Consider the following 17,585-nt stretch of genomic DNA (forward strand, 5'->3'; position numbering starts at 1 on the left):
GCTACTTACAAATTGTTTCACTTTTGATCCAAAATGGCATCACAAAAAAAGTTACAAAATGAAGAAGCATTAGAGTTGTATTGTAGCAGCTGAAATACTTGGCAATCAACAAGTTAAACAAAAACATTTCTGATTTTGATGACATTAACTCATCAGCTGGGTACTGTCTTTAAATCATAATTTTCTGCCATAATCCCAATCATATCTCACAAGATCAAGACAGCTTTAGTTTGGTACTCAATCCATATACTATGCTAACAAAGCAAAAAAATTCTCACAGTGAAAAATGAATATGCACACATACACACACACAAACAACATTTTAAACATTGACAATGACTAACACCAAAGAACATAATATCTTTATAAAAACAAAAACTAGTTCTTTTCTGATTTCATCTTCTATAAAAAAACACCGATATGCATGAAAACAATGTTACAATCCTTCCTGGAAACATTTACAATGAAAGCCTATTAAACACAGTCCAACTTTACAATAGCTACAAGTCATATTACTGCTTAGAAAAAGAGTTACAAAGAAGAATAGTACAGATAGTATTGCACAAGTCTAACATTTATGTAGATGAATATAAATTAAATGAATACCAAAATCATGCAGTAAACAACAAAAATATCAATGCCTAATTAAGCCTAAGATAAATGTAACATAAAAAAGAAATTAATAAAACACATAAGGAGTTGTGTTTGACTTTTCATATTTGCTTATCTGTGTGAACAAAATTCATCAAGTGCTAATATAGCAGTACATTGACAACTACTATATAAAGAACTTGATGATTCAGTATTTAATATAGCAAAGAATTTGAAACTATATTTTACTCTCATAAAACACGATTTAGATCATACCAGATAAACATGGCATCCCAGTTACTAGAATAATACGAAATGCAAGATGTGCAATGCCTACCTATAAAATGGGAAGAAAGAAAGAGAAAAAAATATATACATTAAAAAGAGTTAATTTATGGACACATTGAGATTTCTCTTATGACGCTTACAGCTACACAACTAGTCATAACTTTGTATTTAAATACATAAAAATAAGTTATTTTAAGTTATTTATTACAATCATAAAACTGACAAGTTTAGACAACCTTTTACATGTAAATACATTTTTTAAATTTTTTTTTGTAGTTTGGAATTTTGTCTAGCAGTATTTATGTTACATGATTTGATGTTGATGATAAGCAATAGATCATATTTACAGACAGTCTTAGACCTCTAAAGTCTGTTCATTTTGTTGAATTTTGCACAAAGCTACTCAAGGAAAAGCTAAACCAGACATCCCTAATTTGAAGTGATAGATTAGAAAGAAGGCAGCAAGTTAAAAACACAAATTCTTAGGTTACTTTTCACTATTGCATTATAACACAATCACAAATAAAAAGAGAACCCTTTATGGTGAGAAGATTCAGATCCACAGGTTGTAAGTAAAGTATCTTAATCATCAGACTTTAAATACTTGGTTTATACTTAAATGGTTTCATATTACAGTATACCTACATAATCTGTAGCAGTCAAAACTTTCAATAATAGCTCAACAAATAAGAAGGTAGTTAGAATCTTGTAATGTAGTATTTATAAGGTTTTGATATTGGATTATTTAATATTGTTATTGTATCTTATTAGTTGGGAAGACATATTGGATAAGTGAGAGCAATATATTAAAAGTGACTATTTTTTATTTAAATGTGTTTCTTTAAGGATAAACAAATAGCTATTTTTATATAAAAGAAACTAAAGCATTCATATTTACTGAATGAAGAAGATCCAGAATACCACATTCCCACTTATGATACTTCACCCATGATTCTTTGCAACAATGTTCTGAGCAATATCGAACTTGAGAACACCTGTGACATCTGAAACAGAGTGGTATCAATCACAATATTGGAACACTTACTAATTAAATCATATAAATTCGAAGTACAATTATACACTGTTGATACAGGGTTAATACATTTAATGCAACCTGATACATTTAAATTTTCTAACTTACTTCCTCATTGACAAAACAGTTCTCATAAGAATCCTAAGTTAAATAGCTTAACCACAAATCTTTTTTCAACAACTGAACTTAACTAAACAAAACCAAAAAATGCCAAAAATTCAGAAAAAAGTTTCAAATAGAATTATAAAGGTCAATTGCTCATAAAAAAAAGTTAAAAAGACAAGGTACTATAGCTAAACCCATAGAAACCACTTGTCTAAACTGGTGCTGTTAGTCAGAAATATGAACAGACATTTTATTAATCACAAATAGCAAAGCCACATCTGGCTATATGCTGTATCAACTAAGGAGTAGTGAACTTGTGATTTTAGCAACGTAAATCCAAAAATTTACCACTGTCCCACCAGTGGATATCACAAGAATTCTTTTCATTAATGAAAACAGTAGGCTTTAGTTTCCTGAGAAACAGCTAAAAATCAGAAGACAAATAAATGAGTGAGTACCTAAATCCCAGCTTCTACTTGTATTTCATCAGTGACATTTTGGACTATCTGATATGTGTAATGTTACCCTTGCTTTCAGTTGTCACTTCAGAAACTTTCTTTTGGAAATTATACTTTATTCTTTTATTTCTTTAACAAATGGTATAATATTTTATTGCTTTGTCTTTATTGATAATACAACCATTTTCACGTATGTATGTATGTATGTACTTGTTTATTTATGTTGCTACATCATTATTTGGTGCTAAATATTTGCCTATATGCTTTTCAAGAAGAAACAGTTATATTCAAGTGCACAAACAAAAAGGAAAAAAAAAGTATTGTTAAAAGTAACAAAAGAAGTAAAAGTTACTCACGGAACTGCTGTCACCAGTTTATCATAGCAGTGGTGACAATTTGTTGTATAAAAGTTGGGTAATAAAACAGATGCATAAGGTGCTTCCACAAAAATTGTATCGCCAACATGCAATGTTCGGTTTGCCTAAGGAAAATAAAAAATCCTAAAAGAAGTGAAAACATTATTCATCAGGTAAGTAACAGGGCTTTTTATTAACATTTTAGTCCACAATTTACCTTGAACAGGACTGTGTCTACAACTGGTCAACCAAGGGATAGCCATGCAGAAATTTGCAATTAATAATAATACATACATAAAATATGAAGATGTATTATTGTTATTACTGTACATTTAATTTCAAATATTAATTTACAAATACTGTGAAACACAAGACTGTTGACATTTCTGTGAAAGCCATTAACATGCTAACATACAGCATATTTCCAATTTCTGAATAAAACACAATCAACCTGAAGTTATTTTAAGTTTCACCTCTTACATAAGTGTTATAATTATAGAAGAATATGCAATGAAAAAGCTATTAAAAAACAAAAGATGTAATTATAGCTGAATCACTTTTTTAAAAAATTAAATGTATGACAATCACAATTAGAAATAAAACATTTATTATTTTAACAGTTAATAAGTAAAATTAGATTAAATTAAATTATTTTCACTTATACAGGCAAGTCCTTAAACTAATTATATGTTAAAATACAAGTTAATAAGTGCCATTTGTATACTATAACTTTAAGACTTGTTGTTACCAATATACTTAATAAACAATTAAATTGTTAAAACCTAATATTGCAAGCACTTATTATTGTTTAATCTGCTTATTTAACAATTTAGGAAATAGAATTTATTTAATAATTACATCCAAAAGACTAAATAATATCAACAGATACAAAGAAAAACTAAGGAATGTACCAGTAGTTCTCAGCAGAGAAAAAATAAAACAGATAATCAACATTAAGCTAATAACACTATATATGGCTAATGTCATATATAGATGATTTCATGGTAGCAATAAAAAAATAATTTCTTAATCAATAATAGAATCCTCATTTACCACATGAACTAATATTAAAAAGCCTAATTCAGAATATTTGACAACTTCTTGAGATAGTCATGTGTAATCCAGATTGATAGATGTAAAGACATTTTGAAGAGAAATACATATTTTAAATTAATTCATTTTAACATTTTCTACTAAGTAATGATAATTATTAATATAAATTTAATAAAGTTGAAATTTAGCTACACTACAAGATTTCTATACACGTAAAGCAACTTAAGATTAAACTGTAAGCAAACATACTGATTTCACTTTTGTAGGAACACAAAATGTCATTTCCACACAATATTCTGTGAAATTATATTTCTCAATATTTTATTTCACTTGATTGAAAAGTTTCCCCACATTTGTCATAACAAAGGGATTTCTTAAGATATCTAACAAAAATTAACTAGCCGAATATATTCATGTGACATGCGTGCACACATACATTTCAAATGTCTCAACATCCACAAAACTAATTAAATTAATTGTCTTACCTATTTAAGATTGTTCTCATTTTGGTGCAAGGCTTTGCAATGGACTGCCTCCACCACAGTGAATTCAATCCTGGATTTTACCACTACGTTTGTAAACTTATCACTGACTCACTGATACACAAATATCTTGCACCGATATCTTAACAACTTCATTAAAAATAATACTTCAACTTAAAGCTCTACTTTTCTGACAGATGAGCAAAATTTCAAAACAAAAGTAACATTTTTACAGCTATAAGCTACAAAGAGGAAAATCTAATAAAAGAATACAAAAATCTGAAACAAACTTTACAAAAATAACAACAAATAAAAACAATTAATACGAGTAAAAACAAAATGTTTCAACACTAACCACCACGTAACGTCCTTTATCCTTATTATATTGAACATCCACAGCACTGGAAGCAGATGATAAGTTGGAATTCAGTCCATAGGAAAGGTCTGGCAGGGCTTGTTTATCATCACAGTCATCTGGTTGAACTTTTGGCATACTATTATACATGTAAGAAAAGATTATTTAAATTTCTGTAGAAAACTTCTCCATATTCTTATGACTGGTTGACTTCAAAAACTTTGTTTCAAGTGTTACAACCTGTTAATTCACATTAAACATTAACACTATATATACAAATACAAACTCTTAATTTAACACTGAACTCTGACACAACATACATAAAAAAAGTATTAAAAATTATGAATTTTAAAATGAAAGTAGGGATCTTGCTACAAAAAGAAATTAAACAAGAATTAAATCTACAATCACAAATTTATAAAATTAAATCCTTACTTTTGACTACATAAAAGTGCATAATAGATGTAACATGCGACTGTGATTTTTGGGCAGAAAGTCAAACAACAACCTCTATAATGACTATTCTTCACATCAATTGATAACTTAGAGATGCGTGAGCATACTGTGTACAGTATGAAACATAACTGAAGATTGCATCACAGCTTAGTTTCTGTATTTTGGTGCCCCAAGGTGATCAAGTAAAACTTCCTGGTATGTACAGAGGTATTTTGATTTAAAAACTTTCAGGCTCTGAAAGGTAAGCAGGTGCAACCAGAAACTGTTGTCTTCTCTCAACTTGTATAATTAAGGTTCATTATTTTAGTTAATGTAGCAGATTTTGAACTAGCAGCCTAGAAGTTAAGTAACTTGATTAGGATTTACTAGCAGGGTGGAAGACTATTAGCTCGTGGTTTGTCAAGTGACAGGTAAAACTGATTTGTGCAGTATATATGACTAATAAATAAATCAAGGCATACAGGAAAACTGCAGATACTTCAAGATGACAACAAGAAGTCGCTATGACAAAAAGAAAGTTTGAAGTTTCGACGTGATGTGGACAATGATATAACCAACAGTTGTGAGAAGCAACAAAATAATGAAACATGGAAATTAGAGACTTTTTAGTCAACTTGAAATTGCTCTAATGCAACATATGTAGTACTTCTATTCCTATAGGATTACCTTATTAACTACTGGTTAGAATTTAGCAATGTTTAGCTCCAAAATTAATTCTTACTTCTTTAGTGGTTCTTTTAAAATTACAGAATGGTTCTTTTTCAAAGCAAGGATCAAAGGATCCAAGTTTGAAGGTGAAATTTTAGTTTAGTGTGGAGCCATTTTGTTTAATTGAGATACACAGCTTTGAATGTTTGGTTCTTTGTTTAAAAGTATTTTGTACAGCTATATTGTGGAGGTTTTCAGTTGCAATGGTGGATAATACAAGTTTGGAATGCTTTTTGTGTTGTTGTGCTCAATGAATTTGATTTCCAGCAATGAGCTGAAAACTGACAAAATGCTTCTTGATATACAAGCTGCCAGGCTTGCAAAGACTTAAACCAACTCCATTAAATGTGCAAAACAAAAATAGTAAATTTTTTTAAATAGAATAAATTTTGTGTCCATTTGACATTGTATGTATGTATAAAAATGATATATGTGGATCTTTATGAAATAAATGTGATCAATCTAATTATTTTACATAAAACAAAAGCAAAATTATTTAAGCTGTCTTTATTGAACTGTTACCCATCACAATTGTTACCATACAGTGTATTAATCTGCTATATTATCTGACTACCTGTACAGTATATAGACAATTATGAACAAGCTTGAACCTGGTCATTTGTTACCTGGTTACTGATCCTCTGAATAACAACTTCCTGCAATGAGAGTCTTTTTTCTTTTAAATCACAGCAGTTGAGTCTGTGTATCCAGTAGGTTTATTGTTGGAAAAAAAAAATTTATAAAGGCAGTTTTGGGGAAGGCAATTTTTTTTGGTTGCTATTTTTCTCTTTGTTGATCTCTTACTATTCAATAGTACTGTATTTAATAATTATATTATGTAGTAAATCAGCATCAAACACTGACATAAAACATATAATGATACAATATGTTAATTCAGCAGGTAAGCACTTTGTGACTGTTTAAGGTCATTACACTTTTGAAATTACTAACTTTAGTATAGTACGTATATCTTCACAAAATTTGGTGGACTTCAAGTAAACATTGCATGCCTTTCACATACAAAAAATAAAAAATCAGATTCTCAGTGAAGTATTTTTAATAACCAAAAACATATTTGTCTGTGAACACATTGAGTCTTTCTTTACTAGCAAGAGTGTAAAGTGATTTTAATATTAAGATCAAAAATATTTTTGTTCCTCTAAAAAAAAATCTCAAATTTCATTTGCATAAATCATAAAACCCTCCTAAATATATTTCAAATGTTTATTTTCAGTAAAACTTAATATTTTACCTACTCTACCACTATACAAGGTTTGAATTCAAATTGTAACATGACACTACATTAATTTATCCAAAGTAACTTTAAACGCATTAAAGTATACATCTATTCATACTTAAATGTTATTGTTTTACTGAACTTTGAGCCATGTCTAAGTGGTATTCACTTTATTACAAGTGGTAAATAATTTATGGAAAATGGAACTCACGTCATGCTATCAAACTATTACACAAGAACTACTATGACACGTTTGCACACGTGCCTTGTGAAACATTTTTATTAATACTGTTTATTTTACCAAAGCAAACAATAACTAAAGATACCTTTTTTTCATTTTAGTTAATATTATAACAATACATAAAGAATACCCACAAAAAGACATGAAATAAAACACTTACCCCCATTTCTTTATTGCTGTCAATGACACTTAACCCTACTTCTTTATACTAGTAGTAGTAGTGCAATAAATTTTTTTTTATTTAATTAAATATTGCATAAAAGAACCCAAAATGCTAAAATGCAAAAAAGCAGATGATATCTAATAACCATCAATTTTAATGGCTTTCTAATTATGAGACAAGTTCATTCAAGCTAGTTGATAAATTTCAAGTGTGAACATAGCTTTCACTAAAAGAGAAAGTAACAATTCTTTTCACAGAAAACAATGTAATACAATAAGTCATTTGATAGAGGTGAAGCTTGGCTTTCTATCAGTTATAACTCCTAAAAGAGAAGATGTAAGAAGAGGTCTGATCTCCCATTTGATGACTCTGTACCCAAAAAAGACTGAAGGCTATAAAAATTATGGGATATCTGAGCAATGATAATTAAAGTTAAATTAAGTTAACTTTGTTACATACTCATGATGAATAAATTAAAGAGGAGATGCCTACAGATAAAGACATCACATTTTTCACACTAGGGGAAATTCAGGATATTTTTGTAATATTGCCTTATAAAAATTAAGAACTTAAACTTGGATACAACACAAATATGAATAATTAACTACAACTTTATACCATACTAACTAGTATAATGTGAACAAATATGAATAATTAACTACAACTTTATACCATACTAACTAGTATAATGTGAACAATATGAATAATTAACTACAACTTTATACCATACTAACTAGTATAATGTGAACAATATGAATAATTAACTACAACTTTATACCAATACTAACTGGTATAATGTGAACAAATATGAATAATTAACTACAACTTTATACCATACTAACTAGTATAATGTGAACAAATATGAATAATTAACTACAACTTTATACCAATACTAACTGGTATAATGTGAACAAATAATGGCTTAATTAAATTTTGAAAGTAAGTCACTAAAGACCTTGAGACATATGCAGTACAGGACTCCAATCAGAAAGAGTAAGCATAAACACAATATATTTATAAAATTCAGTAAATCATCATCAGACACTGATACAAAACACACACAACACACATACGCATTCATACTACTTGAAATTATATACCTCTTTAAATGTAACAATGTTTACATTGTGGTAAATCGGTATGGCTCATTGTATCAACTCATTTATACTACTTGAAATTATATACCTCTTTAAATGTAACAATGTTTACATTGTGGTAAATCGGTATGGCTCATTGTATCAACTTATTCATACTACTTGAAATTATATACCTCTTTAAATGTAACAATGTTTACATTGTGGTAAATCGGTATGGCTCATTGTATCAACTCATTCATACTACTTGAAATTATATACCTCTTTAAATGTAACAATGTTTACATTGTGGTAAATCGGTATGGCTCATTGTATCAACTCATTCATACTACTTGAAATTATATACCTCTTTAAATGTAACAATGTTTACATTGTGGTAAATCGGTATGGCTCATTGTATCAACTCATTCATACTACTTGAAATTATATACCTCTTTAAATGTAACAATGTTTACATTGTGGTAAATCGGTATGGCTCATTGTATCAACTCATTCATACTACTTGAAATTATATACCTCTTTAAATGTAACAATGTTTACATTGTGGTAAATCGGTATGGCTCATTGTATCAACTCATTTTCTATAAACTTCAGTTTTATCAGTAATTCAAAAATAGGGTTATTTCAAATTCCAAGCTTTCTTAATTCAACTTTGTTGGTTTTTGTTTAAAGGTTGATTTATATATTTTTTCTTCAACACTTACCTTGTTTTCATTAGAAGTTAATATTAGTTTTAAAACCTACCTAATATGTCTTGGTGTCTCGCACAGCTTCAGCCAATTTTGTACATCTTTCTTTTGAATTTCTGTAAATAAACATAAAATATTAATGCATTTACTGCATTCATATTTAGAATTTAAGTGCAACAAAACAAGTCATTCATAAGTTTGAAATGACCAATCAGAAGAAAGGTGTCTATTCAAGAGCATCTACCTTAAATTCTTGGGCTACTCTAATTTGACTTAATAAATTGATTTAACTGTCATACTTATAGCACACTCAAAGAAAACTAAGTGCATTTTTGCACCAGTGGAACCTCAGATTCACAGTCTGTGCATGATATTATCAGGAGTGCAAGTGTGAAATGCTGTAAATGGCCATGGGTGTGTGGAAGCAACCTGTGGCCCCTACTGCATCAAGGGGTAAATAAAACAGATAACTGGTTTTTTTCTTTATTATAATTCAATTCAATATGCTGATCCCATTTCTTTCTATAATAATTAAAAATATTCTTAAATACTAATGTGGAAATAATATAAAGGAACAGAACAATCAAATCACATCCATATAACTATTAGGACATCCTTGGCCCCTGTATATGTCCAAAATTTCTAAAAATTATCCAGTAAAAACACGAAAAAATAAATTACAATTAACTAAAAATAACATATCTTAGGATCAATTAGTAAAACCCAAGTTAAAACTTCTCTCACACAAATCCATAAAGCTACAAATATTTTATTTAAAATGGAAAAAAAAATCATTTCAGTGCTTTAGGCCTTAAAAAATGAACAATAAAGCAAACCAATTTGGACAGTTATCAAAGTTAATAATTACAAAAATATCAGTACTGACCCATTTTCTTAGAATCCAGTCTACCTTCCTTTAGAGAATGCAATGCTTCTAGAAAAGCTGAAAACATTAAAATGTTTGTCACTTTGTTTGAATAAAGTGCTAAATTTTAAACTGAGGAAAACTAAATATCTAACAGAAGATAAGAAAAATCAATAATGTTATTAGCTTCTAAAACAATTAGTTTGTTCATGTGAAGTTTTGGCTGTAATTCAAAGATACATCAACAAAGTCTTCATTACTTTCTATATCAAATTGGTTACAGAGATGTGTTCACGTGAAGTTTTGGCTATAATGTAACATATATAGTACAAATCACCTTTCATAATTTCAATAACATTCTTCTTGTATTATTTTACAAAGTATCCTCTTAACAACAAGAAAATTCGAGTTAAATCTAATCTCAGATTAGATGTGAAAAGGAACTTACGAACTAACACAAAAGAGTGAAAAGCAATATAAGTAATGAATCAATACAACCACAAAATTGGCTGAAATCACAATTATTCAAAAAGTAAGAACTACAGAAAACCTTTACAAATACCAGCAATAATAATCAAACTAAATGAAAATTCAACAAAAGTGTCTTGAATAGTAAAAGAATTACAGAAATATAAATTACCAAATACTGAACAGAAAGGACACAAAAGACCTAAATTATCACTTGAGGAAATCAGGTCAATGCACCAAAGCCAAACTTGCAAAACAAGGGTATATCTAATTTGGGTGAAGAATACTTGCTGGAGTACTTACCCCATATCTTCTGAAATAAAGATCAATACCTAATCCAGGAGATAACTTGGAGATGTAGCAACAGGTGAAAAGCAACAGAAAAAAATTCAATTAGTTGTTATATTCCTCTCAAAAATCAATGTAAAAAGAAGAAATCATCAGCCAAACATAAGGCACAAACTCCCCCACAAACACAAGGCTGCACTTCCCCAGCAGACATCATCAATCCTGAAGTTTTAGGACTTGTTTTAGAACCATTGTTCACCATCGCAGGAAGTTCATCATCCTCTATGTTAAATCTTGAATTCACATGAACTAATTACAATTCAGAATATAAAAATATTTTTAAAACAAATGAGTAGAAACAATTGAAATCAAATATGAGAAGTCAAGGCTTGAAGTTGAAACTAATAAATCTGTGACAAAGTTAGACCAACTGAGTTTCTGATGCACACCTAACATTAGGCCTACTGAGTTTCTCACATGCACCTGAGGTTAGACTTACTGAGTAGCTGACTAAAAGTATAGTATGAAATTAACACCCACCTAAAAATATCAAACTCAAAAATTAGTGTGAAAAAATTAATCAAAACACAGCATTTCACAACAAAAATTTGCTTTAAGAGTTAATTGCAATACATGATCAAAATATATTTTTTGCATGTCATTAACATATTCCATTTGATATACAACTTTATAGCGAAGACAACACCTTCTTATGTAATAATAAAGACTGTTGTAGGATTTTATTCTCATACATGTTTTGGGTAAAAAGAACATTGTACCAAAATGACTGATTAGGGTTATTTTTAATGACAATGTTTTTGACTTACAAAATAATTTTTTTAAATTCAACACTCATACCTTGCTTTGCATAATTATAATCATTAAGATAGCGTAAACACATTCCTTTTCTCTGATAAAGCTTGTAGCTTAATTCTCGAGGATATCCTTGTTGAAAAGCTCTATCAATATCTTTGATACATTCCTGAAAAACAAGAAAACCACTCTGATAGTTTTGTTTTTGATAATTGTTTATTTTTTGAATTTCGCACAAAGCTACACAAAGACAATCTGCTCTAGCCATCCCTAATTTTGCATTGTAAGCCTAGAGGAAAGGCAAATAGTCATCACCTACTCTACTCTTTTACCAATGAATAGTGGGACTGACTGTCACATTATAATGCCCCCATGGCTGAAAGGGCAAGTGTGTTTGGTGTGACGAGGATTTGAACCCGCGACCCTCAGATTACGTTTTCACTAATTAATGATGTAAGTATTTATAAGAAAACTTTTTTTCTCTTTTAATTTTGAGAAATTAAACTATACATTTTCTAATTTTTTTGTTCTTGAAATATTGAAGAGCTTGCAATGGTATGAAATATGTAATATGTATCCATTTAGACTAATTCTGATTGTGCTGAAAGTTCTAACTTGCAACCAATAAAGTTGATACCTAGTATAAACATAAATGTCTAAATACTAACAAAAAGCAGACATGAATATTGTAAAAGTATTTGTACAGTTACATTAACGAAATAATTTTATTATAATTCTGTTTATTCTACTGTTAAATGAATAACTTGCAAGACAATCATTCATTCCTTTAAATAAAATAAAAGATAATCCCAGAAGTTATCAGTATTTATTTACTCCTGCCTTAGTACGTATTAAGAAGAATTGCTTCTGCTCACTTAGTATAATTTGCTTCATACTCGATTTAATACTACAGTTTGTTTGTTTTTAATATGCTTGGCACAAGACTTATGATTTTTTCATAAAAAGTACATTATGCTATGACTTATAATTACCCTCTCAGGTCCATGTGTGCAGGGGCATAACCAAGGGGGAGGAAGTTAACCCCCACCATGGACCCAAACTTTTTAGACAAGTTCATTTGCCACCTGTGAAGTTTCATAAAGATCCGTGATTGCATGGCAGACAATTTCACACACAACAGATGGTCAAATGCAAATTTCTGATTGAACACTCTTTTAATACAGCAAGTTTTGTCAGAACTAGAGAAATACAATCGAATATCTACGAAAGTCTCAAACGCCTGTTCGTTCTTGCCAGGACATCTACAACACAGTTTGGTTCAACTTTAATATCACGGTGAATGTATAATGAGGCCAGGCCATTCAATCAATTTTCAGTGGTGGTATTTCTCAAATATGTTTTGAGTCTTCTGAGAGTTGAAAACGAACGCTCCACTGAGCTCATTGACACAGGCAGCGTGGCAAATACTTTCAACAGTCTAGAAATGACTGGGAACATTTCTGCATTGCACATTGCATATGCATCTATGACATTTTTTGGTCTGTTGTTTGCAAGTGATTTGTACCAAACCCTAAGTTCACCTACTGCAGCTAGTGAAGTACTGTCAACATCAGCCTTGTATATATTGACCAACTCTTTAATTTGGTCACATTGTTGTGCTGTAGGTTCTGGCCATTCTGTGGTAAATCCTGATGGTAGTAGACACATGAAGTTTGTACGGAAGTTTTGTGATTGAACAAATGGTCACATATTTGTGAAAGAAAGTGATCAAAAATGGTACAAATACAACAATACGAAAGTACTCCTCAGGCCTAGTTGTTTGTGGGTTAGCATGGTACATCTGTCTTTTAGCCTGCCTTGGCATTATGATGTCAATTTGAAGCTCACTACACAGAGTTTGAGCCTCACACAGAAAATGGTGTTAAATTCATTCAAGTATTATTTCTGAGTGAATGGGTTAAATCTTCCACTATTTCTGCATGATGCATCAATCGCAGCACCTAAATCAATGTTCTGTTGCTGCAGTAAGTTGCATAGAGGTAAACTAAAGGAAAACAATTTAGCAATTGTGAGTAGAGTGATCATGAATTCTGGCTGTGTTATAGAACACAACAATTGATTGGCTTGCATGGCAGAATCTCTGTCTTGCCAACCTGATATGATCTCAAGGGCATCTGCAAATGCATGGATTAATTCTAGAAAGACATTGACTGAGTCATGCCTCTCAACCCACCAGGTGGTGCAGAAACCTTTCAAACTTTTGTTTTTTCGATTCAGGTGCTTTATTCTCCACCAAAAGAGCCAAAACGTGCTTTCATTTGGGTGTATTGAGAAAGTTTTCAATGCTAGAAATTACTCCCATGCAATTTCACACAGGAACTTCTTTACAAGCATCAGAAATTGCCAAGTTTAGGGAATGGGCACTGCAGTGTACATAAGGCACAAAAGGGAATTTATCAGTTATGTGTCTCTGGGCACCACTGAATTTCCCACTCATAGAGGCAGCACTATCGTACCCTTGTCCTCACAGGTAAGCTACGTCAATACCATATTTTGTCAGATTGGTTATGATAACATCAGCTAAGTTTCTGCCTGTCACATCATAAACAGATATAAATTGCAAAAAATCTTCTCTCATTGCAACAGAGTTGTCATTGGCATGCAAATATCTAACACACAGCAAAAACTGTTCAATGCCTAAAATATCTGTTGTTTCATCAGCTAATATTGAGAAACACTTTGCAGCATTAACCCTGTTGACCAAAGCATCAAGAATATGAGCATTACAGGCATTGATGATTTCATTTTGAATTTGAGGACTCAGATACATAGCATTCCTCTTTGTACTCCTAAGGCTTGCTGAAAGCTTGACATCAACCTTTGCCCTGTTGCACAAAATTGCCCAAAAATTCCCATCATTATTGATGGGCTCCTCATCAATTTCACCAACAAACATTGGACCAGAATCATATTTTTCCCTCAAAGCTAAACCCTGTCTCTCACACAGCAATACAGTATCAATAATAGGCATTAAATATTGACAGTTCTGTTCAATTTCTTGCTTGTAAGTTGCGTCAAGCTGCAAGTGCACAGATGAACTTGTGTTTACAACCTGTAGAAAATTGTTAGCTTTTTCTTTGCTGTCTTGGTGGTACTCTTTCAATTCATGTGCCTTGAAGTCTTCAACAGCCTTCTTCCAGTTTGTGTATGGAAATTTCACTAGTTGTCCCAATTTCTAGCTTCCAACACCAGCACCAACAGAAGCAAAAAGACAGCAGTACTTGCAGAAAGCACCTTTGCATGTTGACTGTAGAATAGCCATCTCTACTGTGAAAGCCAACGATGCTGAAAATGCAGCTTTCTTGGGAAAACATAATCACTCCCTGGCTTCCAGAACATTTTTTGGTTTCAGCGTTTATCTAAAAGAGACAGAAAGACATAGTTCTAATTAAGTTATTTTGCACATAGGAAAGTTTGTTATGAGAGTACAATAACCTCGAAGAAAAAAGCTTAGAGTTGTACTTCACAGAGCAGGCCTAACATCCTGTGGCTGTAGGCCTACAATCACTAGCAGCAATGAATATTCAGTCTAAAACTCAGTGTGTTTGCATGATTTTTAATACAAAATTAATATAATGAGGAGTCAACTTACCTGTTTACTAATGCTGACATCATCAGAAATGTAATTTCCAATGTCCCAGACTGGACCTGAGGTGGTAGTGACATCACTGGTAGAAGGCCACGGTGATGACTCTGACAATTCAGTTGACAATTCTGATTCAACCTGATTGGCTGCAGCAGACTGATCAGGTTCAGCCTTATGGATGGGTTTAAAGAACCAATGCAGTGTCTTTTGCTTTTTCAGACTTGACGTAGTGAATGATTGTTTATTGCAACTTCTGTTTGTCAACGTCACATTCACAGTACCATTGGCACCATCTATTTGTGAAGTTAATTCTTGAAATCCAGGGAATCTGAACATACACTGTCCATGATATTTGAATACAGATTATAGACACTATACATATATTTTGCACTCTCCTGATGACTCTATATTTTATATGTTGATGACAGGACTGTAGGCCTACTTTGCTGGTCCTGATAACTAAGTTAAATATTATATATAGGCCTATATATTTATTTATGATTAAAAAATAAGACAAACACCTCAGTGTGCCATTCTGAAATTTGCCAAAAAGGTGGTCTCAGAATGCATAATTCAGGCTTTTCTTTGACGTTTTTATTAAAAAATTTCCCTCTAGCATGTCTTCATGCCTGCATCAAGCACTCAAACTAAAAAAAAAACAAAAACAATGGCCATTTCTGGCTATGCCCCTGCATGTATGTGTATATGTTTTGAAAACTATTAGATTCATGTAAAGAAAAATTTACACAAGATGCGAAGTCAGTAAGAAACAATTTTCTCTGATTTTGGTCTGGATCCAAATCCAGATTCTGGGATTCTTTGAAACATCTTTTATAATGGGGAGATGAAGCATTTTCATGGTTTTGGGTTAATAACTTCATGAAGTGTGTATTCGGATTTACACCACATTTTATAAGTAGATTTTGGTTGAGTCACATCATCCAGATCATTGATCATTCTGGATGTAAGAAGAATTCTGAGTGTTTTTGAAGGTGAAACTTTACATTATCCAATATAACACATGCAACCTTGAAAAGGAACAGTAGGGTGGGAGTATGCAATTTTTCTGATTGCTCTTATTCTTTCTTAATTTTCAGCAAAAAGATTATACTTCAAAATTCTGATGAGATGATTGTCATTCAGGTAGTTCTTGTTGAATTAAAAGTGCATACAAAATGAACACAATTATCACATACTGCTATTACATTTGTTTTCATTTCATGCAAAGCTACAGAAGGGCAATCTGCACTAGCCATCCCTAATTTTGCAATGTGAGACTAGAGGGAAGACAGATAGCCATTGCCACCTACTGCCAACTCTTGGCTACTCTTTCCCAGCAAATAGTGGGATTGACTGTGATGCTATAATGCCCCCACAGGTGAAAGGGTAAGCACGTTTGGCATGATGGGGTTTCAAACCTGTGCCTTTCAGGTTATGAGCCAAGTGCCCTTACCACCTAGTCATGCTGAGCCCTGCTTTTATACATAATTTTAGTGTCTAACTCAAACATCTGAAATTTATTCAAGTTCCACCACATCACACTGGGTTTCAAGTTCTAACATGTATTACCAAGAAACTTTGTTATATTTTAACTATGGGTTTATCTCAAAACAAGTTATATTATTTTGTCAAGCAATAGTATTTGAACAATTATTCTTATTAATAAAAGTTTACAATAGTTTCGTTGAATATTATGCTCTAACATATACAGAAGTTGATGTTACTACATTTAGAAACAATTTTAAGTATTAGTTTAGAAACAACTCTTAGTGATCTGTTGATAGAACCTGTTTATATGTAACAGAGATATTTTAGGAACAATACCAGCATTTCTATGTGCAAAGGCTCAAAAACAAGTTTTTATATCCTACATGCAGTTTTAAACATAAGCTATATACAATGAAGCATTCGTGCTAGAGAAAAGCTTACACAATATATGACACAGGGTAGTGGCAATACTACAAAGGAAGCAGAAACTGCACACATTTAAAAAATATATAACTATTTAGTTATTCATTTTATTTATTACAGAGATGAGAAATGTAATCAATTGTTTTGTACACAAGTTACTATGACAAACTCAAAAGACAGTAAAACAATATTAATTTATCAGTGATGTAGAGAAAACCCAATTGTAGAGAAATATATATGTTAAATCGGCTCGTTTGGGTTGAGAAAATATTTTATGTAGAAGAACAAACAATGTTTTGACCTTCTTCGGTCATAGTCAGGTTC

General features: G+C 31.2%; 1 protein-coding gene across 12 annotated transcripts in view; it reads right to left on the bottom strand.

Annotated features, from left to right (window-relative positions):
* Nucleotides 1-17,585, bottom strand: part of LOC143237138 (protein-lysine N-methyltransferase SMYD4-like) — a 62,780-nt gene that overhangs the window by 29,618 nt on the left and 15,577 nt on the right. For all 12 annotated transcript variants that reach the window (XM_076476045.1, XM_076476047.1, XM_076476054.1 and 9 more), the window contains 7 exons: nucleotides 11,789-11,912; nucleotides 10,196-10,252; nucleotides 9,365-9,425; nucleotides 4,722-4,860; nucleotides 2,832-2,956; nucleotides 1,778-1,883; nucleotides 868-928 (listed from right to left, as the gene is read on the bottom strand). In XM_076476045.1, the coding sequence (XP_076332160.1) occupies nucleotides 868-928; nucleotides 1,778-1,883; nucleotides 2,832-2,956; nucleotides 4,722-4,860; nucleotides 9,365-9,425; nucleotides 10,196-10,252; nucleotides 11,789-11,912 (673 nt within the window). The remainder of the gene's footprint in view (nucleotides 1-867; nucleotides 929-1,777; nucleotides 1,884-2,831; nucleotides 2,957-4,721; nucleotides 4,861-9,364; nucleotides 9,426-10,195; nucleotides 10,253-11,788; nucleotides 11,913-17,585) is intronic.

The sequence above is a fragment of the Tachypleus tridentatus genome, chromosome 13 (genome assembly GCF_004210375.1).
Source record: "Tachypleus tridentatus isolate NWPU-2018 chromosome 13, ASM421037v1, whole genome shotgun sequence".
Taxonomy (NCBI): domain Eukaryota; kingdom Metazoa; phylum Arthropoda; class Merostomata; order Xiphosura; family Limulidae; genus Tachypleus; species Tachypleus tridentatus.